Here is a 15335-nt window from a genome sequence, read left to right as displayed (position 1 = left end):
TGTCTGTGGTCTCCGTTGTTTTTAAATCTGTTAAGAGTTGAACATCATCTAGAGTGCACCAGGCCTTATTGTAATGTGAGAAGATAGAAGTGGAAAACACAGGTCAGTGCATTTCATTACAGACCATCAGTGGTTAAAAAATTTTTTTTTTTATAATGGATGTTAACCCTTGTATTGAACAGGTCAGGGTGTGTAATCCAAGTGAACAGGTGTCCAGGGTTTGCTCTCCACTGCCCTCCTCTGCCTGTACATTGTTGCGAATATGTTAATACCAACATTTTTTGGACAAAGGTGAATCCCATTATAAGAATTAAGAAGAAACAAACATACAAACAACATTGAGAGTTTACAATGAAACACGAGCGCTGAGTGGATGTGTCGAAGTGGAGCGAGTGAGACGTCAGCACCTGAAAAGCCACTCATCACAGCCGTCGTGAGGAGTTCTCTCATTGGCCAAGAGTAATGCATCGAAATGACACGCACACATGCACATAATGTGTTTTGGTGATTAACACTTAAAGCTCTCCTACTGTTCTCATCCCACTGTTAAATCCAAATTGACCTCAAATAATAAATATAATGTTTTGCGTACAAACTCACAAAGACACACATGTACACACGCACACACAGACACACACACACAGACATGATCACAGGAGTGGAGTCAAACTGGGATGTTTTGTATGAATCTCACTTGTCGAACATGATTCTTAAAATGTTACTGTACTGTAAAGTGCTTTGAGTGGTAATCAAGACTAGAAAAGTGCAAAACATAAATACAGACTATTTACAATGGCTGTTCGTTATCCTCGCATATCACCACAATGGAGAGAAATCATGATTTAGTGTTCAAATTGACAATTGATGGTCAACACAAGGATAATTATTTGACATCCTTTGAAGGAAATGGGGGATTTTCTTTATCTGAAAGCTTGTTTTGTTCTTTTTTTCTAGAACGAAAGAAGATTACACTGACGGTTGGGAGTCAGCTATCCTACAAGAAGATCTACAATGTTGTGGGATACCTGAAAGGAAGGAGGAACCCAGGTTTGTACAAATGCTTTGGAGTTTTTACTTGGAGAACATATCTCTTTCTCTTTACACACACATATACTCAACATATTACCAATCTCTTCTTAATATTTAAATGTAGCTGCTCACTGACTGTCTGTCATTAACAATTTTACAGCTACTTGTGCTGTGCTGTGCTGTCGAGCAAAAACTTTATATTTACCTGTTCATGAAAGTGCTTTTCACCATTTTGCTTGAGCTCAAGACAAGCAGCAGAAATAAAGGATAAGATGAAATGAATAGTTTGAGGTTTTGGGAAACACAGCTGCGCACTCACTGACAGAGAGGTAGACAAAACAGATCAATACCACCGTCATATCCGTCTGCCTCAAATGATGCAATAACAGACAGAAAGGCTGGAAACAGCGGGAACCAGCCGATCATCCAGAATTCTACTGCTCCCAGCCAAGAAAGAGGCCAACACATTATTTTTATTAAGAGTTTTGCACAAATCAAACAAATCTTATATAAAGTGTTAATCAGTGTGTTGAGAAGTGCTGGTAGACAGATCATTTTATCTTCAGACAGTCTGGCTAACCATTGTATCCTTTTTCCTAGTTTCTATCAATCAGAAAGATAATAAACATAATCCCAAAATGTCAAAATATTAAAAAAAGACCTCAAAAGTCCACTCTGCAGATACATACAACATCATCTGTCATCCATTGTGTGCCAATACTGTTATGTTAAAATGAACATGCCAGCATCTTGGCATATAGTGTCTGAGACATAATAAAAGGAGCAAAGGAGGAAGTCAGGTGATGAGGCGCAGTGATTCATTTTGGGGTGGATGGATTGAAGGATAGATTGATGGATGGGTTGACAAAACATGGTACTTTAAAGCAACACAATGTCTTTTATGCCTGGAAATAACTCCAGGACGATTTTGACGATAAACAAATCGATAATAGAGAGGATTGCATCTCTGTCGTTGCCACAGTGCTTCTTGAATGCCTGGTATTGTCAAAACATGCTCTTGATATCAACTTCTGGTTATAGTCCAATAACCAGAGTTGGAGTTATGTAGCTGTGAGTAAAAGCTAGCCCAATATAGCATGGACAAAGCCAAACCTCATACACTGTGAATTATGATATTGTATGATTGAAACAAAGCAGGTTGGCAAACTGTTGTGCTGTGCTTACGTGAGCTGCATTGATCTTTCTCACTGTTTACGTCTAAAATAACAGCTCCCGTATTATTTATGAAAGAATCAAATGTAGGCAGCTTAAGGTAAATGCTCTGTATTTATATAGAGCTTTTCTAGTCTTGATACAGTTTAACATCCACCCATTCACACACGCATCCGTACAAGTTCTGTATCTTGCCCACTGATCTTCTGGCTCTAATCCCTGAGCCACAGCCGCCCCTTATCAGTGTCATCTCTGTGTAAGAGATATGTGTATGTTGTTAGGGATGCTAAAAGTACACTACCTCAGTCCTGTCTGAGCCCACCAGTTTATCTCTCACCAGACATGTCCCTGTGTGATGTTACATGTGAAACCAGGTTTATTAATACAACCACACCTCAACCCAACCAAACCAAACTGTGGCTGTTCTGCAACTTGAACACATGCACTTCTATTGTTGTTATATGACAACAAATGTCCTTTGGGTCGTGTTCAAGCGTATGAACAGGTGACATGTGACCATTCAAGTTGGAGGACTCTTTAAATATATAGATGAACCTTGCAAAGATTATTTCTTATTTAGATTTGGTCCCATTATTTGTCAATGAATGTATTTTGTCTTTGTTTTGATCTCATGCTGTGTCCTAAACATTTCAGGATAATCGACTTTAATTGTATTTACTTTGGATTTCTTTATTCTTGATGAATGTTCCTATGTTCATTATATTCAAAAGATCAGCTTTATTCTGCCCTGACATTTCCAGTTCCAAATTAATTAACTGCTTTAATATTGGATGGTACAATTTACTTTCACTTTATCCAGCTTAACTCTTTTCCTTTATGGCATCTTGGATTTTGCTGTATTAGTCATACTGGCCTGAGCAACAGTTAACAGGTCAATCAAGTCAATGTTATTCAGTAAGAAAACATATACCAGCCCTCTGAAGGTGGAGGTCACACAGAGACTGGAATGACTCAGCGCTCTCTGATCATCACGATCAGACCCCTGAGTCACTTTCTGCTGAGACAAGAGAGAAGAGCTTAGAGAAGAACAGTTTGTGGCACATGCCATTATGACAAACTGCATGGTGTCAATCCTACTATATTTATATTAAAATAAGGCACATCACAACCTAAAAAACACATTAGCATTCTAATGACTTCAGAGACTTCAGAGCTTACCTGGTACTGTAGGAGTGTGGGCGCAGTTTTATACATGCAGTGTCGGTGATTGTCAGGTGTTTGAATGTGTGTGGTGACTAAGAAGCATGCGGCTCAATATTTAAATTACTTTCTATGAACTGCAGCAACTACATCTGAAACATTAGTTTCTTATTTGACTAGTAACAAGTTTGACAATGGGTCATTCACCAATTCCATTTTCTGTTCGTATTATTGTCGGGAAACTCCAGGGGTTTTTTGCTAGATGAACAAAATAAGCTTTTAAAATATGTTACCTTGCTGTAGGAAACCATTTGCCACATATTAGATTAAATCCTTTTATTTGAAAAGTTGAATGAATCATTAAAGTAATTAAAATAATTGTAGGTTGTTGCCCTGATGACAAAATTACAAAGCGTTGAACTCAACAACAACCTGAATAACGTTTAAGTTGTGGATTTATTTATGGCTACAGTGTCAACAAACAGTAACACATTTACATCCCAACATTAGCATTCATCAGTCGGGTTATGTTTGAGTCCAACTTACCTGAGGATTTCATACATCCAATTACTTCTACCCTTTAACCTCTGCAACCAATTCCCGTTTGTTTATCTGTTAAATGCTGCAGGTCTTAAAAGACTGTGTTCAACTGTTGCTGCGAAATGGCTAATGCTGTTGTTCACACCAAACGCGAAGCAAATTGTTTTACTGCTTTACTCCTGTTTAGTTGTGTTTAATCACGTTCCTCACATGAACAATGTGTGTAAACACTACCCACGAATATTCACCCTGTGTCCTCCAGAAAAGAGGAGAGGAGGATTAACGGCTGAACCTACTAGAACCGCTGCATTTCAGCTGCTGGGGAAACACTGTAGATTCCAGCTCTGTTATGTGTGGTCCCACAAGACCATCCAGAGGTGCAAAGAGTGCTGGGGATTTCACCATCTCCTCCTGGGGCTGTGACTGGATAGCATCTTCAGTGCTACCTGAGGCTGAGCAATGGCCAGTTTGATCACCTGCTCGCTAGGATCTGTCTCCTGTGACTTCCATTCTCAGCGTTGTTTGGTTTTCATGACATCGCATCACCAGTTCAAATACTTCAACTTGAGCGTGATGTGTCGTCATTCTGTTAGTTCTGTATATAATCTCATCGCGAGGAAAACGTTTGGTGTGAACGCACCAAGTCAAGCTGGTCATTTCTCTGCAGGATCATGGCAGCAGCGTTGGATGTCAGTCAGTGGGGGGTGCAGAGAGAAGTCTGTATAATGATGTCATTGTACATGCAATGCAGCAGCATTTGTGAGTACAGCATTTACACAACAGAAAGAAAACCTGCCGTGTGTCACCACAGCTTAGAACCATATTCAGTTATGGACAGTTCTCACAGGAAATACAGGTTTTGATCTTCCTCAGAAGTTGATACATTGTTGACTGAGTTATCTTAGTCTTCATTTTCAGATACACAGAAAATACACTAAACATTTTACAAACATCTACGTCAGACCTACCACTATGCAGCATTCATAATGTTTCAAAATAAATGCTATTTGAATTATTCTTTTTTTCATCAATTTATTGTGGACTTTTTTTGTTCACAGCCCCTTGCGAGCAGGGGCGTGCTGCAACCCCCTCATCATCCAGCATCCATGATCATTATTACATAGACTGTGGGATATGTAACGATGAGCAATATGACAGATCCCCAAAAATGGAGAAAAAGAATCTGGATTGCTTCATGGTAGAATAACTCAATGTACATGTTCAGTTCATTTTCTCAAGGATGGTTTATGTCATTTTAGTTAGTTCTTATCACACTGATGTATGCTCAAGGGTTTTTCTCTAATTTGGGGTTTTAATTAGATATTTGATGCAATAAAAATGGGCTGTGACCGACTTGCAATTTGTTGAGCGCATGTATCGGCTCTATCAGCAAGATTAACATCACAAAAGATGGTTGAACATCTATCTGGAACATATAGGCGTCATTTTTATAGAATCGGAGGAATCAGAGATGAGGTCTATCTCTGTATACAGTCTTTGATTTGTTCTAACACACTTGATCCGCTGCTGTCAAAAATAGTAATACCAGCCTTAATGTGTCTGCAGTCTCTTGGTTTCTCTGTTCCTTCCTGCCCCTGTCTTTTTATAGTTTATTTCAGGTCAGAGCTTCTTCAGTCATTGTCCATTTATGGGATATTTGAGGGACAAGTGTAATAAAGATAAAACATTGCATTATCAGTCAAGAAAACACTGAAAGATTTGGGTAGTTACATATTGGACATGTTTTAAATGGACTCATTTTTCAACTCAGGTCATTTCCAAACATATTATGTCCTATTAATATTTAAATGGCAAACCAACCCTTTCAGTCAGCTGTTTCTGCCCTTATCTTTTTTAATTATCCCTCTGCAGAGAAGACCCTCCATGGTGCCCTTGCCTTGCCCCCACGTGTCCACCTCACCTGCCCTCCTTTCCACTCACAGCAGCACATTGCTACCGTACCTGTCCTGCTTAGTCACTGGTGGAAAATTACCTTGCTGATTTACAGTGTGATATTAGGCAGCCATAATGGGCCACTAAAACAGATAATATGGGCCACAAATCTCTGGAAGGAGCCACTCTTTCACTGGTTGTTGGCATTTGATCATGTCTGTTCCACACTCATTTGTCGCTATCCTAAACAGAATTAATATTCATGCACATTCGCAAAGCCTTTGAGTCATACAGCCCATTATAATGTAAAGGGCCAATTTGCATGAAGCTGCTACTATCATGCAACTTACTTAAAAATATTTATTTTTAACTTTGGTTCCAATGTTGTACACCAATAAGCAGCATAAAAATGAAACGTATGCAGATGTAAGCAGCCCTGTAGTTGGACCCAAAGCAGCCCAATGGAACTGGCAGGTGTAAAATAATGGTTATCAGTGCTGAATGTCAACTCACAGCAGAATATGTTCTGGAATGAAGGGTTTCCAGAAGTTGTTGAGCAAACTTGGCTGAGAAATAAGAAACATAGGAAGTGCATTGGTTGGTTACACATAGAGGACATATTCAAGGTGCACTGAAATGACATTGCAGTCTCTCATACGGTGTTATTCATACTTTTTCCAAATTCCTGCCCATAAACCATTCAGTAAATAATGACACAGGGTAACTCATGAAAAAAGGCCACCTTCTTTGTACAGCCGGCTCTCACCACTGAAATTCGGATATTTGCTAGCCTTTATTGGCCATTACACACCAGAGAGGAGCTTCACAAATGTAAAGATCTCAATGATTTTGTTAGGGGAAATGGCTGAAGCAATACAATACACAAGCAATAGTTGGTATACATTTTTAATAGAGACAAAGAGTTTGATCTTTTCAGTGTTATGTGAATAGTTGCTTGAATAAATTGACTTCAGTGGGTGGCTGTTAAATGTCAAGTTATTTGTTCATCGAGCAGCATCTAACCCCCTCACTCTGAGGGAAAGAGAGAAAACTGTTAAGAGAATTTCTGCAGGTTTCAACATGTTAAATTTAAGACTATTTAATATATTTTTAAGTCCATAATAAATTAAGTTTAAGACCTATGTCACGTGCAACAGATATGAAGGAATATCGAGCCCTGAAATGATTAAACTTCCCTTTAATTGAAGATAAGGTGAAGTAGCCTTGTAGCGAATAACCCTCAAAATGCAATGATCTCTCTCACAGCCAAGCCGAGTATACTGAGATCACCTCTGACCAGCGTGGTTGCAGACCATCAGTTATCCATGTTGGACATTTCTCTTAAAACATTTTTCAAATATATTTAAGTGCTAGTTCTGACAATCTTCACATATTTAAGACTTTGACAGGCCTGCAATTCTGGTGATCAAATTCCAGCCTTTGTAAGAGCCCATGTAAACCCTGTTACAGCTTAAGTGTCACAATATTAGGGTGTTTGACACCAGTTTGGTTTCTAACCTTAAAATATCAGCTGCACACAAACTTTTTAGGGTACACAAAAAAAGTGTTTGCACATCTATTGCCTGCACCAACAGATGTTTGGTGCAAACAAAGCTGACTACTCTAAAACTCAGATGGTACTTGGTGAACTGTAATAATTTGCCCCAACCTCTGGGTAGTGAGAACACAGCTATATATATATATATATATATATACTGTATATATATATATATATGTTATTATTAAAATTTGCACCAGTTTAGCTAGTGCAGGTTATTCATTTCACCACTGTTTGTGTGAGTACAAAATAATTCGATGGATAGTTTTTCACCAAAAAATTGGTTTGAATATGTCTTGGGAGGATTTCTTCAGATAATTGACGTTTGGATTAAAAATAACGAAAACAAATTTTGTAAAATATCTCTGCATTCATTGGGAAATTATTACGTTGTATGAAAAGTGACACATAGAAGTCACAATGAAGTCAGGAAGTGACAAAACTATTCTGTCCCAGGTAACTCTGCATCCTATAGACCTGAAGGTTGTATAAATGTTTTGAATTGACTTTTGTCTATTTAAACATAATTACATTAATAATTTAATAATCATACTGTGTAGATGACAACATTTAACATACTAATGAAATGTCATTTTTACAATATAAATAAATCAGCATTGCATTTTATGCTTCATCCCTCAGATGCCTTTCTTTATTTTTTATTTCATCGATATTTGTGTTTTTTATCAATGCTTCATTTTGTCTTCAGTGTGTCTATCTTTTGTAAATTCAAATAAAGTTAATTGCACTTTTACATTTGACTGATTTCAAGCAGTTAACAGTTATGGTCTCTCATGTGATTTACACGGCAGTTCCTCACAGTACAATAACACATTGTCAGATTCTCAGGCGAAGCTCGCAGGCTTCTCTAAGCACCTCTTTTCTCACACAGAGTCATCAGTGCTCCGTGTTGGAGCGATGAGGTTTGCTCTGTTCTTCTTTTCCCCTGCAGGAAGCTGCTTTGTGCATCCACACTCAACGCAGGGCCTTTGTAGAAAATGTAAGGCATTTCTCACAGAGAAGCCTGGAGCGTTCATGTTTGTGTGTTTCTCTATGTGTTAGAGTGGATGAGCGTTTCCCTGGAAAACACTGTTGAAATATCATTTTTCTGAATTTCCTCTTCACCATGTTCATGTACGACATTATTCAGAACGTCTGGTTGGTCTTGACCCATTGACCTCTGTAAGTATTTCAACAAATGTATGAAGTCATCTTTTCAAATCCGTGTATTATTTGTTCTTTTCATATTCAATTAGAAAACCGAATAATAATTTAAAAACAAGTCATTATTTCGTTATTTTTTTATGAATCTGATACCAAAATACAAATAATGGTTTGTTTTTCGTAGTTTGGATTTTTTGCTCAGATCAAAAATAGGAAATTAAAAACTGGGCCAATATTTAGATATTGAGAGTATCAGTGTGGATAACTCATCTGGCGTGCCAGTAACACATCCGACCTGCATTTCCTTCCACTGCCCTCTCTTACCCTCATATATGTGAGATCAGAGCTCGTTCACGTGAAGCAGCAGAGTGACACAAAGTGAAAATACAGACGTGTTTTTTAAATTTCCGATTTTGTTTTTTTGTTGATTATGAAAAGAACAAATAATACACAGAGTTTTTCAAACTAGTAAACCCTTCATGGAAACTTGTGGCTGTCAGTGTGTCCAAAGTTATCAACAGACCCAGAGTACAATTTTTAAAAGGCAGTGAAGGCAAGAAGGCCAATATGAGTTATCAGCTTAACGTCTCAGTCTTACACATTCAGCAACATCATATTTCAGATGTAAGAAAATGTCACCTCACATTACAGAAACTGCTCTGGGTTTGAAAAAAGGAGTCACTGGAAACTGACAGTGTGACGGTGTACTTGTACAGATAGCTTAGAGAGGACTCTTTCGATCCTAGAACGTACAACAGTCATTAGAAAAGACTGAGTCAAACACAAATGAAGGGGTTTATTTATCATTTGTAATGATAGAGGTGTTGCTAGTATTACTAGTATATGTGAGGCGGCCTATTGTATATCTAAGCAGTCTAGCCGTTATAATAATCCACAATCAGCTGCCACCACAATCCATGATGTGGCCGAGGCCACAACCTGGATCCGACTCCAGGAAGAAGTCAAGTCAGTATTAACAGTGTTTGAGGCTTAATACTTGCTTTCAGGGTTAGAATTAGGTTAAAGTTAAGCCAGGATCACACTGGCTGGCTGTTATAAGGTTACAGCGACCACACTGCCGGCGTGAGCAGCACATCTCAGGTGCGTGAGCGACGCTGCTCTTCTGGATAGTCAAGGTCTCACCTATTTCATCTTGCACAGTTCCCAGTGAAAGTGATCTCTCAATGTTTGAGTGTCTATCTGTTGAGAACATAAATATTTGCAACACCTCCTGTACCTATTTCAAGTAAAAAGCACTTTAGTGGTTCTCTTGACTGAATCCTGAACAAGGTTTTTTAAATGTTTTTTTTAATTGGAGGACCAGAAGAGACACAGCGTCGTATATCGCAGTCCTGATATTTAGTTGTATTTTATCTTAAGGAAATTCAGAAGTCATACCAGAAATTGCATGAAGCAGTTCCACTGCAGTCACTGTGTGAGCAACAGATGCCCTGTGTCACGCAGTCCATCCACAGCATGACCGCTACGCACTGCACACGCAGCCAGTGTGTCCCAGGTGTTAGGGTAAGAATTAGACTCAAGCATTTAGCACTGATGGTTAGGGTTAGATTATGGGGATGGGAAAGCATTATCATAAGTGTCCTCACAGTGTGTGTGTGGAGGTTTTTATTGTATGTTTTTTAAAAGCTTTGTATTGCTCACATTATGCTAATGTGAGTGGGTAAAGGTGCACTGGTGCTACTCTGTAATAGCAGCAATACAGAGTATTCTGCATCTTGGTGTGAAGCTGCAGCCATTTTTTATCAATAAATTCCCTGGGCCTCTGCCACCAGACCTGCTTCCTCACCATGCTCTTACTGGTGTGACAGAACTTCACCTGCTTTGACCAGAATTGGAAATTGGACATAAACCATCAGTGTTGGGACACATGTTGAGACGGGATTTTGTGTTAGTGTGTGGACAAGTATTAAGGTTTGTTAACTGGGCTAATAAATGATTTGAGGAGAGATTTACAAAACTGGTCACAAAATACAATATCCATCTCCATCAGTCTGCTAAAATAAACTAACAGTGTAAATGTGTTGTTTGTTAAACAGTTAAACTCTCTCTATATTTTTTTCATTATTTACAGAAACATTGAAGTCCAATCTCTTAAAAAAAAGGGTGTTACATGTTTATCTAATTGCTTTAGAGTCTTTTAATTTAAGATCCACCTAAGACACAAAACATCAGAAGTTGCACCATATAAAATAACTAGAATGTTTTCGAAATTGTGCTGAACACTCCATCATTTATCACTTGCACAATCATCATGTCACATAACGTGTCCAAAAACAAATACAAATGAAGTGGACTCTGACCCTCCTCTGTAAGCCTAACAATTTAACATTGCTGTCTCTCCCACATCCAAGGAGTCATTAGTTTCATAGAAACATTTCATATTAAAAGTATAGACTTCTGCCACATGTTCTTAATATTGCAGACCGAGACATTAAAGCACAAAAGAAATAAATGGCTTCACTTTTTCTTTTCTGAATTTTCTTTATTTTTATTTGCAGATCGCTACGTGCTGGTTGGCAGTCGCCACGACAGCGACCAACGAGGCGGCGCTTCAGCTATCATGAATCAGCTCATTGCGGCCCTGACAGAGCAGACCAAACAAGGATGGGTGCCGGACCGTACCACTGTGTTTTGCTCGTGGGGAGGCTCAGCCCTGGGAAACATTGGGTCCTACGAGTGGGGAAAGGTCAGCAAGCATGAGAGCATGTGCCTTATTAAATGTCAGCTTAGAGGTCAACGTTGGCGGCTTCTGGAGTGATTTAACCTGATGTTAGAGCACAAGAAATGAAAGTAGTCACTGGAAACAAATGTTTACTATACCATAAGACAGCGAATGCTATTTCTTCTTTCTCAGACATGATGTATATGGGCTTGTTAGCAGTGTATCAACCATGCATGTAAAGTCTACAGTTGTTCCTTGCAGCTTCTAGCTTGTGAATACAAAACTAAATAGATTTGACTTTTCAAATGTGAACGGAAATCACCGCAATTAACAATTACAGGGGGAAAGAAGTGCTCCATTTGTATTTGTATCCCAGACACACTTGCTTTCACAGCAGCAGGTCAGCCTTGGCTGCTGCCATCAGACTGTTAGTTTGATGGAGTAGGTCTCATTTATGATTGACTATTCATTTTAGTTTTTTCTTATTGCCACATAACAGTACAGTTTGACTGACAACAGCTGCCTTTAGAATTATCATAAATAATCACACTGATGCGTGCACAACTGTTCCCTAGATTTGTGTGATAAAACCGTTAGAGTAAATGTAGGTTTTAATCAGACGTATGTAATGTAAATTACACTGACAGCAAAGCAGAACTGCCAAAACTGAAAAGGAGACTTTTTGTGTACTTGAGATGATAATGAGAAGATGAGTATGACAATTATACAATAAGAAAGTAGAAGTGAAACAATGATAACCCCTGTGTATGTATGTGTGTGTGTGTGTGTGTGTGTGTGTGTGTGTGTGTGTGTGTGTGTGTGTGCGTGTGTGTGTGTGTGTGTGCGTGCGTGCGCGCGTGCATGTGTGTGTCCCGCAGGATAACAGTGTTGTCCTGCAGAGCAGTGCAGTGGCCTACGTCAGTCTGAACTCTCCAGTCAGAGGGACAGAGACTCTCAGAGCAGCAGCTTCACCGACTCTGCTGCAACTCACCTCCGACATTCAGAGGGTAATTATTACTGCAGCTCCCTGTGCTGCCAATGCTGCTGCACCTAAAACCACTGATGAATGATCCAAACTCACAATTAAAAACACCACCACTGACACTTTTATGGATCTAACACAACTGGACCTAACCAAAGACTTGGTGTACAGTCGCACGAGGTGTAATACTGTTCTGTTCAGGTTCCTGTAGGTTACTAAGTTAAGTTAATGGGCTATGGCTAAGGGGATGGAGTGGGTCAAACACTAACCAGGCTGGTGGTTCGATACTCCCTTCTGGGTACAGAGTAGCTATTGGGCAAGACATTGAACCCCAAAGTGCCGGCAGTGTATGAGTGCTGTATGATAGAGATAGTCCTGCACATGTATGAATGTGTGTGTGAATGGGCAAATGGCAAAATTGTGCTGTAAAGCACTTGATCACCAAAACTAGAAAAGTGGATACAAATGTTTAAATACAGACCATTTACCATGAAAAAAAAAAAAAAATCATTGATTGAGCTTGATTTCCCCCAGTAATTAGGAATTGCTATTGAGAATGAGATTGCATGTTTCAGACATCCAGCAGAGAAAATGTTGATTCACAAAGTCGCAACTGTTGGACATAAATTCAGTTGAATTTCACCTCCTCAAAAGAACTGAAGCCCCCATAGCCACGTGCAAGAAAGTAGCGAGTGAATTAACTGATCACATTTAAATTTGAAGCGCGTGGAACCAACATTATTTATCCTAAGCCTTTCCCTAATTCTCAAGGCAAGAGCTATCTCACTGTATTAACATTTTCTCTGTCCAGCTTCCTTCAGACACTCATAGGATCGTGTTTAAGGTAGAGAGGAACCACAACTTGGAATTCATGTATGAAAAACCCCTTTGATTGTTTGAATCGGTTCCTTTAGTTTGATTCACCATTCCTGGAGGATTTATATTCCTTTAAGGGTCCACAGACCCTTATGGACTGAAGGACTATAAATAATCGAGGAGCAGACTGTGAATCAGACTTCCTGACAGGTTTCACTGGCTTGCTGCTTTATGATGCTGGTCAATCTGAATTCATATCTTGCGTGATGCTCCACTAATTTCCTTTGCTCAAGCTTTAAACTTGGCACCGATGACGGGGTGGACTTCTTGGAGCTCAGTTGTATTTTTTGCACAGTTTAGGATTCATGCAGAAAAATACATGTGAGTGATCACAGGGCTCATTCAGATTCAAAGAGAATACATGGAAATATTATGAGATCCTAGTGTTTATAGATTGAGCAGTTTCGACCAATATTACAGTTTTATAATACTTATTGCAATGGAGGGGTATCATTTTGACCTTCTCCAATAGCAATGATAAATCTATACTTTTAAAAGGGTTCTGCTGCATAAACGCTGCCAGAACCGACACAATACTTTATTCTTCAAATAAGCACAAAAGCATGGTTGGTAATGAGAACAGCTTTTCTTCTGCTAAGTGAAATTTAATGTGTTATATGTAAGTTTACTCAACGCACACTGACAGCTGATGTGCTTGGCATGGGGCAAGCAGTCAAACACGGAGCATCCCACTGCATTTAAATGTATTTAATGCATCTCCGGGTTCTTTGTTAGGTTTGCTGTGTTCCTGAATTGTCCCGCTGTCCTTTGGCATGAAATACAGCCCCACTCTCAACTTCTTAGGTTCCGGCACTTTGGTTGTAATGCCAACTTGAGTTTGAGGTAGCTACTAGTTACCTGTAGGCTAATGTTACAATCTGAGCCATATACAGAGGGTGTTACCACCAATGTTTAGTGTAATGTTAACCAGGCATGTGCAGTACAGAGGTAAGGCACCAAAATGAGGCACTGAAATGTTTCGATCAGTCTGATAGATACTGGCCGTGTAGGAACCGGATTACCCAATTTATTGCAGATAAGCAATATATTTATTTATTTTTATATAATACAATTTATGTATTCTAATCAGGGTGTAGAAACTTAAACAATGTATTATATTGTGGAAATCATGTCAATGTAATGCCAAGAGATGAAATATTGAATTAGTGATTGTGTATAATCTAATAATATACCATTTGATATTCCACTGTTTCTGCTAGGTTGAGGGCTACTGTATTTGTCTGGCTGAGATCTTCTGAGCTCACTGTGATCTCTCTATATGCCTGTTGTACACATACATTCTTTGTGTTCCACTTTTTTTAATTCTCACATTGTGCAGCAGTCACAGCTTCATAACATGTTAGTATGTCAGTGACTGGACACAACAAAAGGGACTTTGACACTTCAAAGTATGTCACCTATTCTGTGAGAGGGGGAGGATAACACTCTCAGTATGATGGCAGCTAAATCCACTCTCACCCTTTCCCACACTTCGCATTCTCACAAAGTGCAGTGGCCATTCCACTGATGAAGTGTAGCAGCTCTATGATTCATCCTCCCAGGCTTCTTCACAACTTCTACCATCCTTTAAACTTTAAAAACTGTTCTTTTTTTAAAGAAAAGAAAACCCTGTCGCTGTTATTTCCTTCCTCCTCTTCCTCCACTACCTCCTGCTCCATTTTCATGTTCTTTCACATCTCCCTTAAGCGCTACATCCTTTTCATGCCACCTTGCTGTCTCTCCTATCACCTCCTAATCTCTCCTTTCATTAACAGCAAGTACCGCTCCCCCCCCACCCTGCCATTTTCCTCATTAAAATCTCCCTCTCACTTCTTCTCTGCCATCTCTGGGCGTCTCTCCGGGTTATGAAATACAGTATTTTTTTATTTGTGTCTTCAGGTTAGTCATCAATCCTCAGGGAGGACTCGTGTTCCTGCCAGGCGCCTCGGCAGGTACAAGAGGTCACGAATGGAAGGATAGTACGGTGCGAGGTCCCTTTATTCCTCTGCTCTACCATAAACTAACTAATTAGGAGGAATAGCTACCTGTGACATTCGGCTGTAATGAAGCTACAGACAGCCTCTGCCAGAGCAGAGAGAGAAAGGGAAAAGAAGACAGAGAGAAAGTAACTTCAACTTCTGATGTTCCGTAATGAAAAAGAAACGTCTGACAATGTGTGAACATATTTGGGGCTTCTGCTCTGCTTTCTCTATCGAATGCAATCATTCTGTCAGGCTTCTTTTCTGCAGCAGCTCCTGCGTTGTGTTCTTTTCTGC

The 15335-nt window shown here is 39.3% G+C and overlaps 1 protein-coding gene across 1 annotated transcript in view; it reads left to right on the top strand.

Moving 5' to 3' along the window:
• The window catches only part of LOC109625321 (inactive N-acetylated-alpha-linked acidic dipeptidase-like protein 2), a 428309-nt gene that overhangs the window by 277159 nt on the left and 135815 nt on the right, over positions 1 to 15335 (top strand). Inside the window, exons 10-12 of the mRNA XM_020080522.2 lie at positions 955 to 1047; positions 11038 to 11225; positions 12080 to 12208. Of these exons, the coding sequence (XP_019936081.1) occupies positions 955 to 1047; positions 11038 to 11225; positions 12080 to 12208 (410 nt within the window). The remainder of the gene's footprint in view (positions 1 to 954; positions 1048 to 11037; positions 11226 to 12079; positions 12209 to 15335) is intronic.

The sequence above is a fragment of the Paralichthys olivaceus genome, chromosome 3 (genome assembly GCF_024713975.1).
Source record: "Paralichthys olivaceus isolate ysfri-2021 chromosome 3, ASM2471397v2, whole genome shotgun sequence".
In the NCBI taxonomy this organism is placed as follows: Eukaryota; Metazoa; Chordata; class Actinopteri; order Pleuronectiformes; family Paralichthyidae; genus Paralichthys; species Paralichthys olivaceus.
Note: the sequence above shows the minus strand (reverse complement) of the source record. Positions and strands in the feature narration are given on the sequence as shown.